Source organism: Numida meleagris, chromosome 3 (genome assembly GCF_002078875.1).
Source record: "Numida meleagris isolate 19003 breed g44 Domestic line chromosome 3, NumMel1.0, whole genome shotgun sequence".
NCBI lineage: Eukaryota > Metazoa > Chordata > Aves > Galliformes > Numididae > Numida > Numida meleagris.
Genome location: NC_034411.1, coordinates 28,925,873 through 28,947,484, shown reverse-complemented (window position 1 = coordinate 28,947,484; position 21,612 = coordinate 28,925,873). Strand labels below are relative to the sequence as shown.

Here is a 21,612-nt window from a genome sequence, read left to right as displayed (position 1 = left end):
TTTTTGCCAGGAGCATGTACTGAAAACAAGGCAAAAAAAAAAGTATTTTTCATCCTGTATATATATTTAATTACATAAGCATCATTGGACAAGGATGTTGCTGAGTTGACATTATATGTAGCTGGCAATTCCTGATCACCCTCCTCCCTTTCTACAACAAAAGCAATTACTCACATGAGGTCAGGCAAGTGCAGCATAAGATGTAAGGCAACATGACCACATGTTTTTTTTCATTTCCATTCACAGAAGAGCAAACTTTTATGCACTTGCAACATGCTGTACGAATGTACATGCTAAAACCATGCTTTGATAGAGTGAAGGGTATCTACTCAACATTTATAACCCTTACTCAAGACATATTTATGTGGCTGAGAAATACATCCTTATTTGTAACAATTGGATGCCTGTATTAGGTGAATTATAGAGTTTAAATCTACAGTACAAAGATCAATGATAACTTCAAATAATACTTAAATATTTAATTAAATAGCTTTGTTAAAATGTGAAGATTAATCTTAAATTAGTAACAGTCCTGGTGGAGTAAATGTAGAGAAAAAATACGTATTACACCAGACAGAAAACACATCTCCTCTTTTCATTCTTGTCCCCTATGATTGCAGAAGCACAGCTGACTGTGTTTGCTCATGTCACTGCTACAGAGGATAAAATAAAACAAAATGTATTTTAAACATAATGAACAATCAAAAGTTTGCTTACTGATGGCAGATCAGTTATTCACTCATTTCTTTGCATAAAAATGAAGTTATTCTATAGTATTTTTTTTATAAGTAAAACACACACGTATGTACTTTCAGAAAAAGGTTTTTAAATCTGGAATGCCATCAACTAGTTATTGATTTTCACAGTTCCCTTGCATATGACAAAAATGGGACATGTTACTTATGCTTTCCTTCCAACCTGTAGGCTGAAGGTCAGCTAGAAGACCAAATATAGAATTCTTTCAAACATAAAATTGATAATGCCTAACTTAAAAATCTTCACTATTTAATTAGATTTTTTTTTTTTTTTTTTTTTTTTTTGAGTTCTGGTAGCATCAGTTGGGGAGAGTTTTGGAGCTTCTAGGAAAATTTATGCAGATGCATAATAACCAATATTTCAGAAGAGTGTTAAGACTAGTTTTTTTATTAATCATTTGTACTTATTTGGGTTTTTTTCATTGCTCTTAACTGTTGAGACATTAGAGTATACTTGTAGTATTTTAAATGTCATTACTACCTTCTGTCAAACATTAAGTTTGATACCATGTTTTCCGTACATAAAATAAATAAAGAAGCTGCTAAATTAAGTTTCACTTGTCATTTCTGGGGCACAGTAAATCCAGAAGAACTTAAAGCTAAATTGTTGTCAGGTTTCGCCTCCCACATTTTCCTTCTGCTAGGTACAATGGCTTTTCCTTTGGGTAATAACACAGATTTTTAGATCCAAAGAAGAAGAGTGCAAGATTTCAAATTCAGTGGGTTACAATGGTGTCTAAATTGGCTTAATTAATTTGTAAGTGCAACAATGACACGATTTTTGTAGGGCATTTTGATTTGTGTAATCACAAAACTATTTTGAGGGTATTTCATTTCCATCCCAACTTCTGCAGGGCTAGAGCTAGAGTTGTTGAAATTGAGCATTTATAACCTTCATTTTTAGTTTACAGATTCATCAAAAAGTAAGTTTATAGCTCCTAGGATTAGCTTAATTACCACACTAGAGTCACGTGTTTTACCTAAGCAGCTATGTCAAATTCAGACAACAATTTCACAGAGCAGACGGGTGGTAGGAAAATCTTCTGTGGAGTATTAAAAACAATGAAAAGAAATAAGAAATTACTGGGAGAGGACTATAAAACTCAAAAATATTGTAAGATGAGGGGAAAAAAAAGGAACAGAGAAAGAAATACAAATATTTCTTGTACTTAGTACTGCTGAATTTTTTTTGGTGAAGTGAAATCGGTATTTATACAGGTGGAGTGACTATTTCTCCACTAGGAGTTGACCATTCTAGCATAAAGCACATACAAAATTGGTTTTCAGAATATAATTTATTACTTTCCAAAGTGTTTTTCTAGCCAATGTTAACTTGTCTTTACATTCTGATTCTTTTTTAAATGCAGACCAAAGAATTTTTTCATTTTGAAAAGAGTGCATTAGGAAAAATGAGTAACAGCAATAATAATAATAAACATTCATGACATTTTTACAATTTGCATAATTTGTTAATATGTTATACACATCTAATTCTATTAAGAAATCAGCCTCACATATGGCCACTTTCTATTCAATTATACTGAGTGAATCAGACTTTTATTAGTAATATCACAAACACATAAAAGCATATCATACAAGCAACGTATTATAGCTGATGAATTATTACATTAAATACAAACATGCAAATGTGTTGAATTAATAGCTGAATATTTTAAGAAGTGTACTTTCTTTAGTATCAATCAAACACAAAGAAATTATGTAACTTATGAAGAGTGAAAAAAATGGTCTATCTTTAATACAATATTGTTGGTTTACTGTTTCATAGAAATCAAAGCAATTTTTGAATGTGATTCAATGCAAACAATGAAAAACCCAGGGTGAAGCAGTGAAGATAAGACAAGTAGAACTGACCATGGGATCTGAATGTATATAGCAACAACTGTAAAATAGCATGGTTTAAAAAAAAAAAAGCAACATCCATTGATATCTATTGTTTTATTCTACTGCAACAAAGCAGGTAGCCAACATTACTAGCAGCTCTTTATTCTATAACACTTCATGTCAAGTTACACGTTTTCTTCTGCATTTCTGAACTACTAATTTTAGGGCTTCTTTTAACAATATTATAATAGTAGTCCTTCAAAAAATAACTAAGTATTTGTACATCAGCCATTTAAAAAAGAGAACCAACAAATGCAGAAAACAATCTCCCATACCTTCTGCAATTGATCAAAAATGTAAGACAGCGTCCTGGGAATGATGCCTCGGTCACTATAACGTTCAGCTCCTCCTGTGATTGTAAATGTTTTGCCACTACCTGTCTGACCATATGCAAAGATAGTACCATTATATCCTGCCAAAGCACTGTAGAAAATTAAAAAAGAAGAGATAGTTAATATCTACAGCATGTTTTCTATGATCAATTTTTTATAGAACCAAAATGCAGTTAACAGTAATTCTTAAATACACAGCAGCTGTATTCAGTAATAAAGAATCACAGTTCAACATATTTATTTCAGATTCAATAGAATTTACACAGCCTGAAATGACATTCAGATATGATAATCTTTCTTCACACCTCACATTTGCTAAAGTGCCTAACAAAAGCCTATCTAAAATATTTTCCCCTGTATATTAACAGAATCAAACTACTGACATTTATCTGATTTCCATTAAACAAAAGAACAGGAGACTGGCTTAAGAACAGTAGTTCAGCAGTACACTCAGAAGGAAATGTGTAGGAGTAGACTATAGCTGATGTGATTATCATCAGCCATGGCTGATGTGACAAAATTTTCATGTTATGACATAGTATATTGGATCCTGACTTTTAGTCCTGATTTTGTTGTAGAAGAGTGGGTTTTTAATCCAAAGAAAGAAAAAAGAACTCCCAAACTGTTTTAATCTAGCTTCCACTAATGAGAAGTTGGTGCAATTTGGCAGAATAATACAGCAATTTTTTTTCTTATTAATAGATGGCAAAGTTTCTTGTACTGATTTAAGGAGAGATTTCTATTTTTCCCAAGTAGGATACTTTTGATGAGTTCATGTCTGAAATATAAATGAAAAAATTCATTTTTCCCTTGATATTAAAACCTCGTGTATACTATGTTAAAATTTCTATTGATATTCATAGCTGATGAATATTTGTTTCCCTTGTACAGCTCTGTCTCAAGAGATAAAAAAAAAATAAGAAAAATTCTCTACATTTCTAAATCCATTTCTTGTTAATTGTTGTAAACTGCCCTGACCTTGAAAAGTATTTTAAGTGCTCTAACATCCTGTACTTCACTCTGGCTAGCTATAAACCATGAGATAAAAATGATAGAGGACATAATTATTTTGAATTTTCACTTGCCTGAAAACAAACAAAAATTTTGTTAAATAATTTATAATTCTAATCATTTTTGAAATCTGTTCCTGACTGTAATATTCACATGTGTCACGGTATTATCTAAGGGTCTGCGTCCGTGACAAGGGGGACAGGCCCGGAAGGAAAAAAAAAAAAAAAAAAAGGAGAGAAAAGAGGAAAGGAGAAAAAAAAAATTGTCGGCGGATAGGGGCTGGCCGGCTAAAGCGGCAGGGAAGCCGCGGACCCGCACCCTGGGGAAACAAAGGGAAAAGGGGTAAAGCAGGGGACTCGTAGGCAGATCTAACACAAAAACAGCGGCACCAATCTGAGGAGAAACAACTAATTTTACTAAATATATCAAAAATTAGGCTAGTAGAATTATAACAGAGAGTTTACAGGCTGAAAATCTTACACAGTAAACTGCAGGAGGACCACGTGCTTTCTCCGCAGGGCAGGAAGAAACAGACCCCGCGTCTCCCAGGCGGCTTCACCACCCCCTCCAATGCAAAGACCCCTGGGGCCATGCACCTCCTCCCCTCCCCCTCGGAGGGCCACACCAAAAAAGGCAGTTTGCAGTAACCAGGGAATTAACTCTTTAACTGCCCGTGCTTTACATGATGTAATGATGTGGAATACCGACAGCAAAAATCACAAAACCATAACAACATGGCCAACCAAACCAGAAGTCACAACCGTGTATATGATAAAGAAATCACATTAGGGAGTGCCAGGCTTTTCTCTTTCCCTTCAGCAGCCATCATTTAAAAGACTTTCTCTAGACTTGAAATTTTTCTATCAAAATTCCAGTACCTCCTGACAAAAGATGTGAAGAAAATATGAAGAACATATATGAATAATAATAAAAAATACTGAAAACTTAAAATAATCAAGAAGGAATTACTTTCATGGTGAAACGTATCAGAAGCAGAATCTACTCCAGATTTGGTTTACTATGCTTAAAGATCGACTCATTTTGTATAAAGAAAAAGAAATGATAAATTATTCTTGTGCATTTTGTTTATAAATAAAAAGGGGCAAACAACCAATGCATAAGATAAAAAAACAACACGTATAGATAACTGCTGGTCTGGCACCGCAAGAGATGCAATGGTTCCCCAAATTATTATTTAAAGGCCTGAGCAGATGCCAAATTGCTTATTTTAATCCATTATAGTAGGATGACAGAGAAAAAAATGAAAACATGTTAAAAGGAACTACAACCAACATCTGCTCCTAAAGACCAAAAAGCCAGCAAGACGGAGTATACATATATTTTAGATTCCAGATGTTAAAAATCAAAACAATCACTATTAGAAAACACCTCATTCATTTATCTTAGGAATTTATAATGCCCACCACCACAATATCTGAATACTAAATACAGTAATTAGCTGTCAGAAGGTAAAGGGTATCAAAAGAAGTTTGCAGATGGCAGGTTCAAAACAAGCAAGAGGAAATGATACTTCATGTAAAATGCAGTTAAGCTATGAAATTCCTTGCAGTGGGATGCTGTGGATGCTAAAAGCTCACAAAGGGGTCAGCAGAGACTAGATTAATTCTTGAAAATGTTCTCTGACGGTGACTAACTACAAAGAAATAAAGTTTCTACCATGAAGTCCCTAAACTACAACTAACCAGGGACTAACAGAATACTAGGCTAAAGTAGCTCTACATGGGTTTTTTTTTTTTTTTCCTGAACACTGACTGTTAGTCACTCAATAAAAGAAAACTAAAATGATGCTGTAACGCTGTACCTGCAACTGTGGTGGTCAAAAGATACAAGAAAAAGCAGTTATTTTAAAGAAAGGTTCTATCTTGTGTTAGACTAGCTGATACGATTGTGTGAAGAGGAGACTAGACTCAGAGCTTCAGTAAAATATTGTTATATTAAAAGAAGACCCTGCCTCTTCCCTGACTGTGTTACTAAGCAAAATCTGCCAGAAAAATTGTATCAATTATCAGCTACAGCACTTTCTAGTACGGACTCATCTATGAGTGTAGTTAAAAGGGAGAAAGGATATTTTGTTATTTTCCCTCAAATATTCTTACCTTGTTAACAGTTAACTTGCACATTCTAACTTATAATTAGTGGCAATGAAAAGAAAAGGATATGTAGTGAAAAACTAATACTTCACTAAAAAATTCAATGTAGACCCTTATTTAAATAAATGGCTGCTACAGAGCTGTGTACTAACAATTGCTGTTACTCAAGAGACTTAATTCATGGTGGAAAGACAGAAAATTCCTAAATAAAAGCCTGATACAGAAGTCTAACTCATGCAAGCAATTGTGCTCAAATTGATAGATCAATTGATAGGTAGATAGAATTGATAGGTAGATTATATTTACAATGGGTTAACATTCCTCAAGTGAGAAATTTCTCAAGTGGAAGATAGAAAATGTATGGTTGGATACTATAGTTCAAAATACCATTCAGTACTTCGTTCTTGAGTATCTGAGAAAATATACAGTGGCATAAGACCCTATGATAGCAGAGAGAGGTTGAAAGCAGGCTGAGGTTGTTTTGTTGTGGTTTGTTTTTCTGGATACACTTTGTTTTAATTTACCATGATGATCATTTTTTTTCTATTTAAAGTTTATGAACACTGAACTTTTCATTTGTTTCTATGCTTATTGTTAAGGAGACTGCAGGATAGCTTGTGCCTAAGTATAACAACTCTTCTTCATCCACTGTTATACTGGATAAGTTTTGCTGAATCAAACAGAAGAGTTACCTTCAAACTACAAGATCTTTAAAAATAAATAAATAAATATCAACTCTTAAATGAGTTCTGCATTCAGATATGGATTTCCCAATCCAAGAAGGATGCTAGAAGAAACAAGATTGATTCTAACAAAACCAGGTTGATTCAAGCTGGAGAACATAAACACACGGTTAAGCCAAAGGAGTTGTTTTTTTGTCAACCTGGAGATGAGAAGACTATACAAGTATGTAATTGGCACCTTCTGTTACATCATGGATCATTCCAAGAAGTGGTAGGACAAGAGGTGGTTGTCGCAAGCTGCAAGAGAGGAAGTTCAAAGTATGATGAAAATGTTCTTCACAGTGAGAGCAGGTAAGCCCTGGAACTGGTGCGCAATGAGTTGTGGGATCCCCATCTTTGGATATTTTCAAAGCTCTACTGTGCTTGAGCAACCTGATCAAACTCTGAAGCTAGCCCTGCTTTGCTCTGAAGGTTGGAGCAGATGACTTACAGAGAACCCTTCCAATCTGATTATTCTATGATTGTAAGAGAGAATTTTTTAGCAGTAGACATTATTCACACAAAATGATCAACAGAGGAATAGATTTGTAAAAAATCTTTACCATTCTCTGAAAGCATGCTAAATATTTACACCACCTAAACATAGTGTTTAATAAACAATAGTATGACAGTCTTTCTCAGGGAGGTCAGAACACTCTAACTCCTTTTTTTTGTTGTTGTTACTCTGAACTTCAGTTAATTACAAAAAAAATCTGAAGAAATAGTATGACCTTATTCTCAAGCTTTTGACATTAGCAGATATAAAAGACAAATGCAGAAATCTCATCTTGATAGTTGCTGGATGAAGTCAATCCAGAACCAAAAGCCATTACAGGAGCTCTGAATAAGAAATGTAAGGAGAAAGGTTTGTTTGCTCAGATAATTTCTACTGCAAGACATATTTCACAGTCTTCAGAATGATTTAGAAGATCAATTTTGAAGATGCATTTATGACACCTGCCATTTTTATTATTGTTTTGTTTTAAAATAAAAAAAGTTCAAAGTGAAAAGTTTTTACCAAGTTTATAATGTAAATAAATATAACACGTTGAAATGCTTAAATCAAAAAGGGTGTACTAAATAAGGCCTAAATTCTCTGAGTGTCTATATGTAGATCAAAGTAATGCCTGGGAATCAGAAACAAATTTTGCTTTTACTAGTTCATTTCAGATTCATACTATTATTTTAATCAGAGCTCTGAAGCTTCATTTTAAATGACTAGTAATGTGAAGGCGGGTGTTCTTTCAATAGCTATGAAAATACTGGTCTACTGAAAAAAGTGGAAAACATCTTGATCTCTAAATCTTGTAAGCCGTCTCCTCATCTCGGTTCTTACTGACTTGAAATGCTTTACCAAAGTCTTTGTCTTTCCTTTTTCCTATCTCAGAAAGCAGTAGCTTACAGTCATCTTATAAAACCAACAAAGAAATATATAAATAAATCAGTACAATCCTGGCAAAAACAGCTCCCAGACATGATACTTATGAAGAAAAGAAGAAAGTATTCACAGGATCTGGAAAAGCACTTCTCAGGGAGAATTTGTCTTTACACATAGTCAGTATTTAGGTATCTTCTATCACTTGGTAATCAGATTAAACTTCCTTTTAATTAAAATAAACAAAGTATTCCAGCATGATGTTTCTTCTTTATGCTTTTGCCAGATTTATGGAACAAATCTAATTTGGTAATGCCTCATATTTCAAAAATAACACTGATTTCCAAACGTGCACGTAACTGTTTCTGAGAGCTCAGTGCAAGTTTCCACTGAAATTTCAAATGAGCTTTCCTAAAAAGGCAAGGTGAAATATAATTTCCTATTTTATCTAAAATTCTTAAATACATTAAAGTTTCACCATAACCACTGTAGAAGATAAGTATCAGAAAAATACTATGAATGAAACCTATCAAACTCTAACCCATAATAAGCAGCACTCTTGAACAATTCTGAACTTCAGTTTAAGTAAAAATAAATGTGACTGTTTGAGATGAAAGTGTAATGAAGTTTTCACTTTCTATTGAGTTTGAAAATCTATAATCATTCCTGCTCCTATTTCTCAAATTAGGGGATATATTAAGCCACACTGTTTCTAGCTGACATCCAAACAGTAAATATCCTTTCACTGGATATAGGTAGAAATAAATTGGTGGAATCTAAGTCACTCACATTAGCAGTAATTGTAATGTATATCTGTCTGCAGGTGAGCCAAACTACTACTTCCCACAATCCTATCACAAATATATCCAGGTCAGAATAACAAATTGTTCATATAAGCCTACCTTTTAGTTAGTAAACAAGGGCAAATAACAAGATCTGATGCTTACATCTTACCAAAATTCCAGAAAAACAAAAACAAAATCAACAAAATAAAAACTAAATAGGAAGATATTATTTTTCTTGTTTATCACTTTTGTGAGTTGGACCATATGGCCTCCAGAGGTCTTCTTCCAATCCTAACCATTCAATGATTCTGGGAAATACTTTTTGAATGCAATAAAGTGAGCTTCTATTACAGACAAAAAGATAGCTATACATGGATTTCTATGCCTACGCTACAAAAATTACAACAGTAGCAGTGCAATTTTAGGAGTTAATGATGCAACCTTACCATAAATAGAATTCTCAGGGGATTGTTGTATATTTCCCAGATTCAAACATGTCAGTATTCAGAAAATCAAAACATCAATACACTTTTACAATGAGAGAAACACTTGGCAGCTCTCCTCCAAGTAATACAATGAAATCTATTTTTGATCCTGTGTTACCCCAATTACTCTCAAGAACAATAACGTACCATTCTGCCACTGGTTTGGCAATGCTGTCAAAAACCACATCTTGTTTTGCCTCTTGATCAAAAATTTTCTGAAATCTGAAAATATTAAGCAAATAATAATTGCTCAGAATCTTAAAACACTACTTGATTCATACTTGTGTTTTTAATAGTCAATGTTTACATCATTAGGCTTACATAACTTAGTACAATGTTTTCCCTGTAGTCTTATTCACAGCATGCTCTTGTACTATTGTATATAAATAGTCTGTACACAGAGCTGTATTGACAAGATCTTCACAATAAATTCCTCTGATAAAATGATGCGGCTTAGAGAAAAATAATCCTCATTTTAGATCTACCAAGAGAAACAGTGTTTGTAACTGGCACCACACTGAAACCTGGATAAATAGATTACACTATAACCAAATACAGTGTCCCACCAATATAGACAGACTTTTTTTTTTTAATAACTAGTTCCTTCATTGTGTTACACACTTACTGAAATCACCGAAGGAAAGTGTTTAACTCAATCTTTCCTATATTTAGTAATTGCAGTTTTCAAATAGAATCATATAATCTTTGAGGTTGGAAGGGACAACCTACTACAATTCCCCTGCTCAAAGAAGAATCAACTAAAGCAGGGTTCTGTCCTGTCAGGTTGGATTATTTCCATATATAGAACATCAACAACTTTTCTGGGCAGGTCATTACAGCATTTGTTTACCTTCTGTAGCAGAAATGCTAAGCCACAGCTTGAAACAGTGATTGAACACCTCGTGGGAAGGCAGTATTTCAGTTTGTGCCCATTCACTCTTGTCCTGTTACTAGGCACCACTAAGAAGCAGCTAGCTCCACCTTCTTTATTATTCCTGATCAAGTGATGACACACGCTGATAAGATCTTCTTGAGACTCTTCTTTTTTAAAGAGTCCTAGCTCTCTGAGTCTCTCCTAATATGTATGTTAGATGCTCCAGTCCCTTATTTATCTTTACTTTACTGGAGCCCAGAACTGGACACAGCACTCCAGGTAACTTTCTGCAAACCTAGGTTCCAACCAGTCAATCACAACTCTGTACTGGGGCATGTGTTTCTACCTTTCTAGGAGCAGGAGTTGGCATTTCTCTTTATTGAACTTCATGAGATTCCTACTGGCTTATTTCTCCAGACTCTCTGAATGGCAGGACAACCATCTGGTATGTCAACCACCTATCTCAGTTCCATATTGTCTGGAAATTTACCGAAGGTGAAGTTGGTCCCATCATCCAGGTCATTAATTGTTAGCTAGAACTGGATTCCATATTAATTATACCACCAGCAACTGGCCTCCAGTTGGATTTTGTATCTCTGCTGATATTCCTTTGAGCACAGCAGTTCAGCTCATTTTCAATCCCCCTCATTGTGTACTAATATAAAACTTTCCCAAACCCCATTTCTCAGTCTCCCTGGGTCACCTGATCCTGCTCCCACCTTTCATACAATCCTTTTTTTAAGGTTGGCTATCATCAGGAGCTCCTTGTTCAACCATGTAGGGCTGCTGCTTAAGTTCTTGCTTATCAGGACAGATTGTTCTTGAGCTTGGAGGAGGTGATCCTTGGAAAAACAACCAGCTCTCATGGACTTCCCATCAATCTAGGTCTTTATCTTGTGGGATTTTTTTCAAGCAGGTCCCTGAACGGGCCAACATTTGCTCTCATGAAGTCTAAGGTTGTGATCTTGCTTTTTATCTTGTTCCCTTTTCTCAGGTTTCTGAACTTCACTATTCCATAGAAACTGCAGCCATGGCTGCCCCAGGTTTCACATCCATGATCAGTCCTTTGATATGTTGTAAATAAGAGGTGTAGCAGATCCTCCTCCCCGTGTTGGCTCTTTAACCAAGTTTTAAGAAGTTCAGGAATCGATATGCTTCCAAAACGTTTTGGATTGCTCAAGCCCTGCTATGCTGTTCCTTGCATCTGGGACTGTGTATTCAGATAGATCCTCCAAGGCATATAGAAAGGTCTTAAGGATGTACAGGGTATATAACATCTCAAAGAACTCAATATAAAAAAATACACTCTATTCTGCTAACACTGAATTAGTCAAGTCATTCAAGGAATTGTATTTGACTACCATGGAAGAAAGTAAGAAAAAAGGAGAATGATATTTGTATTTACCAAGATAGACAGTTTACACAGAATTGTAAGTTTAACAGAGGAAAAAGAAATGCTTAATGCACAGTATTTTTCTGTTGCTTTAAGGATAATAAGTCATAGTATTTCTCAACATTCATTGCTACAGACATTTATTAAAATGATAGATAAATGGGCACCTATATCCTAAGCTATTTTTGCATAAAATCAAGTTGGAGGAGGCAGCTCCTCACTTCAAGTAGTTGATTTGGTGTTTAAAAAAGACTTGAATACTAAGTTGAGAATGTCTTTTTTCAGAAAGTGGTTATGTATCTAGAATTATTAACAAAAATTTCAAAGTGTTGCCTCTACATTTTCTTTCAAAAAGATAAACAATAATTTGATAGTACTGGTACTTATCTTAAGTTTCTAAAAATATTCACATTCTACTGTGATGGTTCTGTTTCTTTCAACACTTTTTTTTTGCATTTTGGTTGTTCGAAACATTGTTTTTTAAATGGTTTTTACATAAAGGGACTTGAGTCAGTCTATGCAACTCATTAGGTCACAGAAAAACAAGTGCTGCACTCACTTCTCATCAGCAAATTCAAAAGAAGCTGTAAGAGCGGAAGAGTTGATAGATTAAGATACAAATACATAATGGTATGCAATGGATAGGCAACAACAACAAACAAACAACTTTAGTGTTTATCAAACTCATTCAGCTGCAGAACATGATCTACATTTCAGCATATCATGTTAAGGGAAATGCGTTAATATGAATCTACCTATACCGAAACTTAATATTAGGAATAGGTTTTTCCTCTGTGATTCTACAGATCTGCGTTGCTATACAAAGGTGAGGCTTTTACTTACTTGAACTTGTAGCTCTCCCGCTTATTGTTGACAAACCCGTCTGCTAAATCACGTGGCACAACAATCTCCAGACTGGATGCAGATTTCTCATCACCAACTGAATAAGTCTAATGAGTGTGGATATGAATTAACAAAGTAACTTTAGCAACAGAACAGCACAGCCCTTAGATACAATACGGCTAGTGAGTATTGCACAATAACTTAGCAGGGCAAAGTAATTCTGCCTAATTCAAAGTCCTGAACACCTGAGCACCTCTTTCTCCAGCTATTGTTCCGTGAAACAAGTAGCGGTGTCAGCTTGTTGTCACATAGACACCACAGTAAGATTTGAAATAGAAATGCTGTGTCTCTGACACAACTTGCTTAATCAACTACCTTAATACCGGAACTGTAATTAATAAACAAAGCACAGTGAGGAAGACACCTGAATGCACTACTTCTGAGGGATATTCAAGTAACGTTTTTGCTACTCCTTGCCATGACAGCAGACTACTGAGAGCTCCGCATTACCCCCTCCCTCCCTCCTTCTCCTCCTNGTAGAGAAGACCACCACATCTGATATTCCGTTCGTAACTTGTCACCCTGCCCGCAAGGACTACTTTCTGTCCCCGGCCACCTCGTCGCATTTACAGAACAGTGTTTATTTGTTAATAGCTTAAATCCTGCCACATGCTTCAAGTTTTCTCGGTGGCTCCCAAGCTGCCCACCCTGCCCCCACGGCCCCACCAGGACTGTCGGCTGCACCAAGCTCCCCTCCTACCCCCGCCTGCTGCCGCCTGCCCAGAGGCTTCAGGCGCGCGTAAACCCGGATGGTTTCCTTCACCATCGCTGCCGGGGCCGCCGCGGCACCTCCCGCCTAGCAACAGTAACCACGGCACGCTACCCAGCCTGCCCTGCGGCTGGCCGCGGGGCCCCGCGAGGAGAACGCGCCGGCTGCCGTCATGTCTGGAAGGGCGATTTGGGGGGTGTATGTATCTGTGTGCAAGGAAAACTTTCACTCTTTTTCATCCAGTATAAGGAGACTTGAACTAAAGGTTCCACTGGGGAAATAGAGGCTGTAGGTTTGCTGTGAGGCCTTAACTTTTGGAGAGGTAATACTATGACCTGGTTATTCTGTGAAATGGTTACCAAAAAGTTAAACAAGTGACAGAAGTTGATGCCCCTCTACTCTGCCCTCTAAGGCCCCATCTGGAGTATTATGTCCAGGCCTGGGGCCCCCAGCACAGCAGGGATTCGGAGCTGTTGGAGCAGGTCCAGAGGGGGGTCATGAGGGTGATCTGAGGGCTGGAGCACCTCTCCTGTGAAGAAAGGCTAAGGGAGTTGGGCTTGTTCAGCCTGGAGAAGAGAAGGCTTTGGGGAGAGCTCATTGCGGCCTTCCCATTCTTGAAGGCAGCTTACAAACAGGAGAGTGGATCAACTTTCTGCATGGTCTGATACTGTTAGGAGAGGGGGGAATGGCTTTAAGCTAAAAGAGGGGAGATTTAGGTTAGATGTTAGGAAGAAATTACTCAGAGGGCAGTGAGGCACTGGAACAGGCTGTCCAGAGAAGCTGTGGGTGCCTCATCACTGAAGGTGCTCAAGGCCAGGTTGGGTGGGACCCTGGGCAGCCTCATCTGATGGGTGGCAGCCCTGCCCGTGGCAGGGATTAGAACTAGATGACCTTTAAGGTTCCCTTCTAAGCTAAGCCATTCTATGATGATTCTATGTTTCTGTTTTAGTGAGACATAGCGGTAAGCATTGCTGTGATTGCAAGTACACTGAGCTAAAGTAAGCGAAAAATCAGAGACTTAATCATGGAAGAGGATAGAAATATCTTTAACTCAGATATGGGAAAAATATGTTGAGCTTCTATTCCAAATAAGAAAAGCATTAGGGGAAAGGTTTCCTGTCCCATGTGAGCAAATAACTATCTCAAAAAGCATCTGAGGAATAAGTAGTGTGCCTTCAGGGAATGAAATGGGAAAGGACTAATCGCCAGCTGAAGTCAAACACAAAAGTCAAAAGGGTCAAAATGACAACAAATGGAAAATATTACTTGGTGATTAAATAGAGAGCAGAGGAAAAACAAGACATCAGAATGGGATTATGGAGTAAGTACTGAGTACCAATTCAGTGTTGCTCCAAAACTACGAAAAAAATGTGTCCCTTGTGAGTATAGATAGAGATCCTGAAGGTGGTGGTCAGAAGTGACTAATGGGACACAGGTGTGAGGGGGAACTTACTGCAGCTGAGTGGGAAGGAGAACCAGTTGGGTCTGACGAATTCAGGCTAAAGGAAGGGGATTTGGGAAGAGAGAGGAGATAATGTCAGTCCCATAATTCTGAAAGAATTAACATGCTTAGTTGAAGGTCTAGGAGCTATTTTTGCATTTATATATTTAATTTAGTATTGAAATGGATAAGAAAGAGTACGGTACTATCCCATGAATGGGATAGTGATCTATGTTAGCAGCTGTAGCAGAAATGCTAAGTCACAGCTTGAAACAGTCAGTGATTGAGCACCTGGTGGGAAGGCAGGGCTAACCCAGGGGAGCTCAGGTGCATGCAATGCCCCTGAGTGACCAGAAGGGGTGGAGCCAGCATCCACTCCTTCCCAGACCTCATTTAAGGGTTGGTAGTAGAGGCAAGGGTTTTTTGTTGGAGATCCCTGCATATTTGAGGCCTTCTGGTGGTAAGCAGCTTCTTTTCTTTATTTCTGTGACTATGGCTCTTGCATTTGAGTAACTCTTCATTTGCTGTAGCCTGGGACCTTACTGTTCTGCTGTCATTGCTATGCTTTCCATTGTGTTACAGCTGCTTAGCTGGATTGAGAATTAACTGAACAGTGGATGTAGCAACACTGTAGTTAACTACATGGAAAGCCAGTTTGTGTCTGCTGGTGTTTAGCAGCTGACAAAGTCAAGTGAATGAGACAATACTGTTTTGAGGATGAAGTCTGATCTGCGAAGTCTTTAGGGGTGCTTCAGCATAAAGCCTGTGCTGTAGACTAGGAATGTGTGGTCCTGTGCAGAGATATCCAAATTGGTTTGCACAGAGCTAGTCTGGATAATATGTAGTTAAACAGAGAAGTGAATGAGCCTTTTTTTAGCTCAAGCTGGTTCCAGCATAAGAAACACAAAACAAATCTTTGAAAGGGAAGAAGGAATCCTGGGCCACCTGGGGAAAGAGGTGGAAGAGAACGAAGATAACAGAAAGGACTCACAATTCTCTTTTAAAAATAGGCCTTTTGTTACTAAGCTGCTCCTGCAGAAATGGTAGAGCGCCTCTGTGTACTGTGCTCCTCAATATATTGCTTTCAATAATGGCATGTTATCTCAGTGGCACCCAGCATGGAATTAGTACTCTCTAGGTTTACTGGTCTTTCTGTAACACGAAAGCTTCCTCACTTATTTAAGCTTCAAAATTATCTAGGTTTTCTTCTTGAATGGGGTATGAGGTATGCTGAATGCAGAAAACTGGAGTTATTGAGAATGTAAGATAGATGAGAAACTAGTTCAAGGCTGATCTATTATAGTTTGCGAAGAAAAAGTGTATTATTTGACTTAAGAAAATTACTAGTGACTTCTGTGAGGAGATGTAGTATTTTAATGTATTTGTCTCAAAAAAGAAACAGTGATAGCACAAGATTGAGAGTCATAAGAGGACTAAGATATCTAGAAAAGATGAATCCTCCTGAGGGTTAGAGGAACAATTAAGTGTAAAATAAGTTGCAAAACCAAGCAGGCATGTACTTGAGGGCTAATGACAATGTATTCTGCTGCAAGCTGGACTCCACTGAGCTTAAAACTGTCAGAAGAAGACTTTGTTGTTGTGGAAGTCAAGGTGACAGCTGCTAGTGAAAAAGGCAGCTGTGGTTCTCCAATGAAAAGTGAACGTTGTCTTATAAAGGAAATAATGCCTTCTCACAATTGCTTTGTGTCCTGGTGATACCTGCAGCATGCTTACTGTGTGTGTTTATAGTTATTTCTTTTTATTCCTTCAACTGTTTGAATACAATCATTGTTGTAATGATTAGGCTGATGGAGACCCTCCTGTAAGAGAAGAGACCAAAAGGGTATGATTTCTTTAGCAAAGAGTAAGCAGAGAAGGCTATATGTGCATGTGTAAATATGTTAAGAGGCATTGCTGTGGAAGCAAAAGAAACTTCTAAGGTAGACATGAGAACAACTGTAAGTAATTTTCAATTGGAAGAAAATAAATTGTCTTAGGGGCTTGATTGGTTCCTTTGGATACCGATGGAGGCATGGTAAGATTGTGGAAAGGTATTATGACTCTGGTAACTTAAATTAGCAGCAGTTTGACACAGAAGGTGAAATAAAGAACCTCCACTCCAGAAAATCTTTTTTGAATATCAGTGAAATGTCTTCCTAGAAGCATACTAGGAATAAGCAGGCAAGGGCAGTTTGAGTATTTTCTCTTTTCCCAAGCTACTTGATGGAAGTTAGCCTCCTTAGTTTATCTTAATCATGCTAGTATCTCTACACTGGGAATAGTGTGTATCTATCTTCTGTATAAAGTCACTGTCAATGGATAATGTGGAGTTCATGAAAAACAAAATGTCCTGCTTGTAAGGCAGCTGTAATTTTTATGCTGCAGGGAACCTTCAGTCAACTTCATTACTGAAAAACCTACAAGGTGTTCATTGCTCCTAATTAAATCAGTCAACGTTTGTGTATCTCCACATCCAATGAATGATTATTTATCTTATTGTGCATCCTTAAATCTTCATTTCACCCGTAGGAGGTGAATCCTTCTCAAGTTACTGCATGTCATTTTTCTCAGTCTCTATGTTCTTTGTCTACTTCAGCTTGTCCAATACGGAAAATGGTAAGAAACTGAATGTAGTCCTTACAAATCTCATCACCATCATTTCCCTTTTCTTAGGGTGATCCCATAGCAAATTTAAGGCCTAAGTTTGAAACGGTGTGGCAGCTGCAGCAATGGAAATTTAATGCTCCTTTAGGAATGGATTTCTAACCTCAGGTGAAAATCAGTAGAGTGATTGAAGACAAATACAAAGAGTTATCCATTTTTTTAAACCCACAATTACACAAGTCTTCTGTTGCGACTTAGCTAAAGAACTAAATTGACTGTTAAAATTTCCCAAATATTTGGAAAAGGGCTTATTATTAGAGTTAGCAGTGAAGAGCTGATTACAAAGATGCAGGAGTTGTAGGACATCTTCCTGTCACTATGAAACAGGAAGAACTGTTTTTCCATTTCCTACAGCTCTGAAGGAAGTCTTTAAAAATGAATCCTAAATATGACAGCTAACTATTTCAGATCATATACTAGTCTGGGGATTGCTTCATACGCTGGAGGCCTGAAAAACTTTGGTTTCCTTTGTAATGACTGTGTTTAAGGTTTGCTTTATGTCTTCTCTGGAAAATCAGCTGGTACTCAAAGAATTTATGATAAACCTCAGAGATAAGTGTCAAACTTTCTTCGATTAATATATTAGAGGAAATGCATCATAGAACATGTGTAACCTATAGACTCAAAACAATTGTGTAACTGTATGGAAGATTAGAGTTACAGGATCTGGCGATTGCATGTTTTAACAAGTGTAGCCACTACATTCTGAATTAATAGCTACAGCATCCTAACTAATCATACTTTTATTCTTGTAATTTTCTTCTGATTAAAAATAATACAAGTCATAGTATATGTGGAGCTGGAAGTTCAAGGACTTGTGTTCCATTATGTCACCTAGCAACTTAATGTGCTTCCAAATAAACAGCCTTGCAAGTTTTATTATAGCCCAAACTTTTAAGTCTTTTTTCCAGAGTTTTACTTTTCATGGACTTATTTTTGGCAACTATTATGCTCTTTGGCTGAGATAATGGTTAGAAGCTAGAACGTTCAAACCTTTCCACAGATCAGCTGGGATGGATGAAAAGCCAAAATCCTTGCCAAAGTCTGAGTTTGTCTCTTCATTCAACTCTTGGAAATGTTAGTGCCAAGTATGTATCTTCTACATGACCAGAAACCATGTATTTTTTTCTAAAGTGACAGGAATTTAAGATCTAAAACTTGGCCGAAATTTAAGTTTATCAGCTGAATATATTTATATTTATCAGCTGAATATGTTGTATCAGCTCTGCCAGGAACAGTACAAACTTTGTGTAAGAGATGTGGTAATACAGAAGTATATATGCCTACATCTGAGTGGCATAAGAGAAAGGGACTTTTTAAAAAGTTTTCTTTCCATCCCCAAGTGCTAGTGCCGTTGTTTTTCTTTCTGCTTATGTATTCCATATTGAAACTGTTAATGCTTCCATGTAAATTGCCTTGTTCAGCTTTTAATAGTCCAGCACTTTGAGAAGGGCTGTTTCTTTTAGTCTGCTGTTACAATGGGTTTCTTAGAAACAGTGTTACATCTTCATACATGTTACAGTTAGATTTGTGAAGTACTCTAAAATGTCACAGCTGTACTGGTATTCTCACAAAACGCATTATTATGTTTCTAAAAATGTATGTCTTAATGGATTCAGCCATGACAGAAAATCTAAAAATATCCTCCTGAGGGCTTTTATACATACATGCATGTGTTTGGTAAATGAAAATTCTATAATCCAAGCTAATGTTTTCTTCCTATTTTTTTCTATCTCCCCTTCTAAACAGTAAACTGCATCCTTTGTTGCCAACTTCAATAACATAAGTATTATCAGAGTAATCATAAGTATTATCAGATTTCTAATGCAATGCTGATGTTTTATGCACAGTTTCTCTCCCCAGCATGATTTTTTTCTAGTATAGTAGTTTTTTCTTAAATTTATTATTTTGTCTTAATGCCACTCATTGATCTATCTCTGACCAAGGAACAGATAAATGGCTAGGTGACAGTTAGAATGAAGGGCTGTGGGGTTTTGTTGTTTTTTAATCTGAAGATTAGTGAGAAATGCGGATTCTTGCATTACAGTTAATTAGGACTATAAATCCTTTTATAGTCATTGTAATGCTGGTTTATGTACATTCTTGTTTGAAGTAGATTACAATCCTATCAGCTTCAACAGAGCATTATGAAACATAATTATTAATCATTGCTTAAAATAACATTTAGAAATCAAGTCATGGACTAGAAGTTTTGCTGGGGTTTGCGTAAGTTTAGAATAAAAAGGGAAGGAAGAAAGGAAATAAACATTTCTGATATCCCTGCACCCAACAGCTCTTGCTATCCAAGCTTAGGACAGAAAGCAATGCAAAAAAAAAAAAAAAAAAGAGAGAGAAATTAAAAGGAAACAATGTGGTTAATCTTAAGACAGTAGTCAGAGGCTATGAGTCCCATATCAACTTTTTGTACAGGCAGTACATTCCTAATCCTAAAGAAAATTTAAAGAAAGACAGCTGTGCAATTTTACAAGTTTTTATGAACTGCTCTTTTCAGGAATGAAAACTAGCCTGGCAAAAAGCAGAGATGCTTTTTTGAAAGTATAACATGGAGGTGATACTATCGACTCAACATAGAAACCTGTCTGCCACTTGGTTGTGAATTAAGTGTTATTGGAATGGACAAAGACTTTAAAGACAAGCAAAATAATTTAATAAGGAAGATATAATTACTGGAGTCACTAGCAGCATAATCTACATAGCTGAAAGAATGGTTTTTGCAACAGTGTGCTGACTGTGTGTATAGTGTGGGGGGAAGAATGTGGTGGAAAGTGATTGCAGCCAAGGAGTAAAATTCAATTTTGTGTTTCTGAAAAATAAAGGTAAAATAGAGGCATGGCACTGAGTTTTACAATTATCACTAAGTGAAAATCAAGGGTGTGATGCAGAGAGGCATATTGAAGGAACCTTTTGTATACAATAATTAAGGCAGTCTCCAGGCAGTAAAATAGAGTTGTGTGTCTTAAGGGATGTAGAAATGAAAAGGAATCAGGAAAGTGAAGTATTAGTTTGAAGGCAGAGCAGAACAAATGAATTAGACAACTTGAGGTCTTTTTTGTTTACCACCTTGTTTGGATGGAAGACTGAATCATGTGGACAGTGCAGGGAGAATGCAGAGATAGAGGAGAGTGAAACTGGAAAAAAAAAAAATACAGAAAAGCAGTGGTTCATTTTAGGAGAAGATGAATTAAGATAGGGTGACCAGTACATCAGAACATTATTAGGTGAGCATATAGGAAGCTTTTCTTTATCCATCAAGATGGAGGGAGTTGTACAAGAAGAGAAGGCTGTCTAAATAAACATAGCTAAAACTAAGGGAGATTATACTTCTCATTACATTCATCTCAAGAAGCTGCATTAATGAACATACATTATTGCTTACACAGACTCTCTGGTGGTTAAACATGGATTATAATAGTGTGCTACAACTAGGCAATTCAGACAATAGTGCATTTTAGCTGCAGAGATGCTACATGCCTTTTTCTTAGAGGTGAAAATTATGATATAGAGAAATTGAGTAGTGTGTCCAATTGTGCAAGCACAGCCTGAAATGAAACCAGAGAAAGATTGTGCCCTCAATACCAAGCTACTAAATGCATTAAAATACCACCATCAACCTTGCAACTAAAATTTCCATATATTTGCATATGATGTAAACAAGGGATGAACAGAACAATGTATGAATCAATGCAGCTGTGTTCACACATTTGCTATCATTTGTAAAGTAGCTGGTTTTCCCAGAGCTTTATTTTAATGCTGTATTCCTGCCATATAGTTCTGTGAATAGATGGATCTATTCTTAAAAACAAAAAAAGAATATAACCTGTGGAAGACTGACATGAAAACAATGTAAGACTAAGAACTGCTCTTGAACTGTTTGAAGCCAAATAGCATGTTACAACATTATTCCCAGTCTTCTTCCCTTTTTTTATTTTCCCTTCTTTCTTTTTCTTGTTTCCTTTTTCTTTTTTCCTTTTCTTTCTTTTTTTCCCCAGTTTTTCTTTCTTTTCCTTTTTTCTTTTCTTCCTTTATATTTTTGAGTAATATTAGAAACAAGTGGTTTTTTCCTTTTTTCTTTTCTTTCTTGTCCAGTTTTTTTTGTTCAAAATAAGCCAACTGCTATTGCTCATTCAAG

The 21,612-nt window shown here is 36.4% G+C and overlaps 2 protein-coding genes across 7 annotated transcripts in view; one reads left to right on the top strand and one right to left on the bottom strand.

Moving 5' to 3' along the window:
- KIF6 (kinesin family member 6) overlaps positions 1 to 13,478 on the bottom strand; it is a 147,645-nt gene extending 134,167 nt beyond the window's left edge. For 2 of the 3 annotated variants that reach the window (XM_021392999.1, XM_021393000.1), the window contains exons 1-4: positions 13,349 to 13,478; positions 12,589 to 12,695; positions 9,626 to 9,700; positions 2,933 to 3,080 (exon numbers count right to left, since the gene is read on the bottom strand). In XM_021392999.1, coding sequence (XP_021248674.1) covers positions 2,933 to 3,080; positions 9,626 to 9,700; positions 12,589 to 12,695; positions 13,349 to 13,414 — 396 coding nt within the window. In that variant the 5' untranslated portion in view covers positions 13,415 to 13,478. The remainder of the gene's footprint in view (positions 1 to 2,932; positions 3,081 to 9,625; positions 9,701 to 12,588; positions 12,696 to 13,348) is intronic. The other variant, XM_021392998.1, reaches the window with a different exon arrangement.
- Positions 13,471 to 21,612, top strand: part of DAAM2 (dishevelled associated activator of morphogenesis 2) — a 210,938-nt gene continuing 202,796 nt past the window's right edge. The window contains exon 1 of one of the 4 annotated variants that reach the window (XM_021392989.1): positions 13,471 to 13,555. The gene's annotated coding sequence lies outside the window, so the exon portion shown is untranslated. Of the gene's footprint in view, positions 13,556 to 13,584; positions 13,680 to 15,136; positions 15,259 to 21,612 lie in introns of those variants that run through there. The other 3 variants (XM_021392990.1, XM_021392988.1, XM_021392991.1) reach the window with 3 other exon arrangements.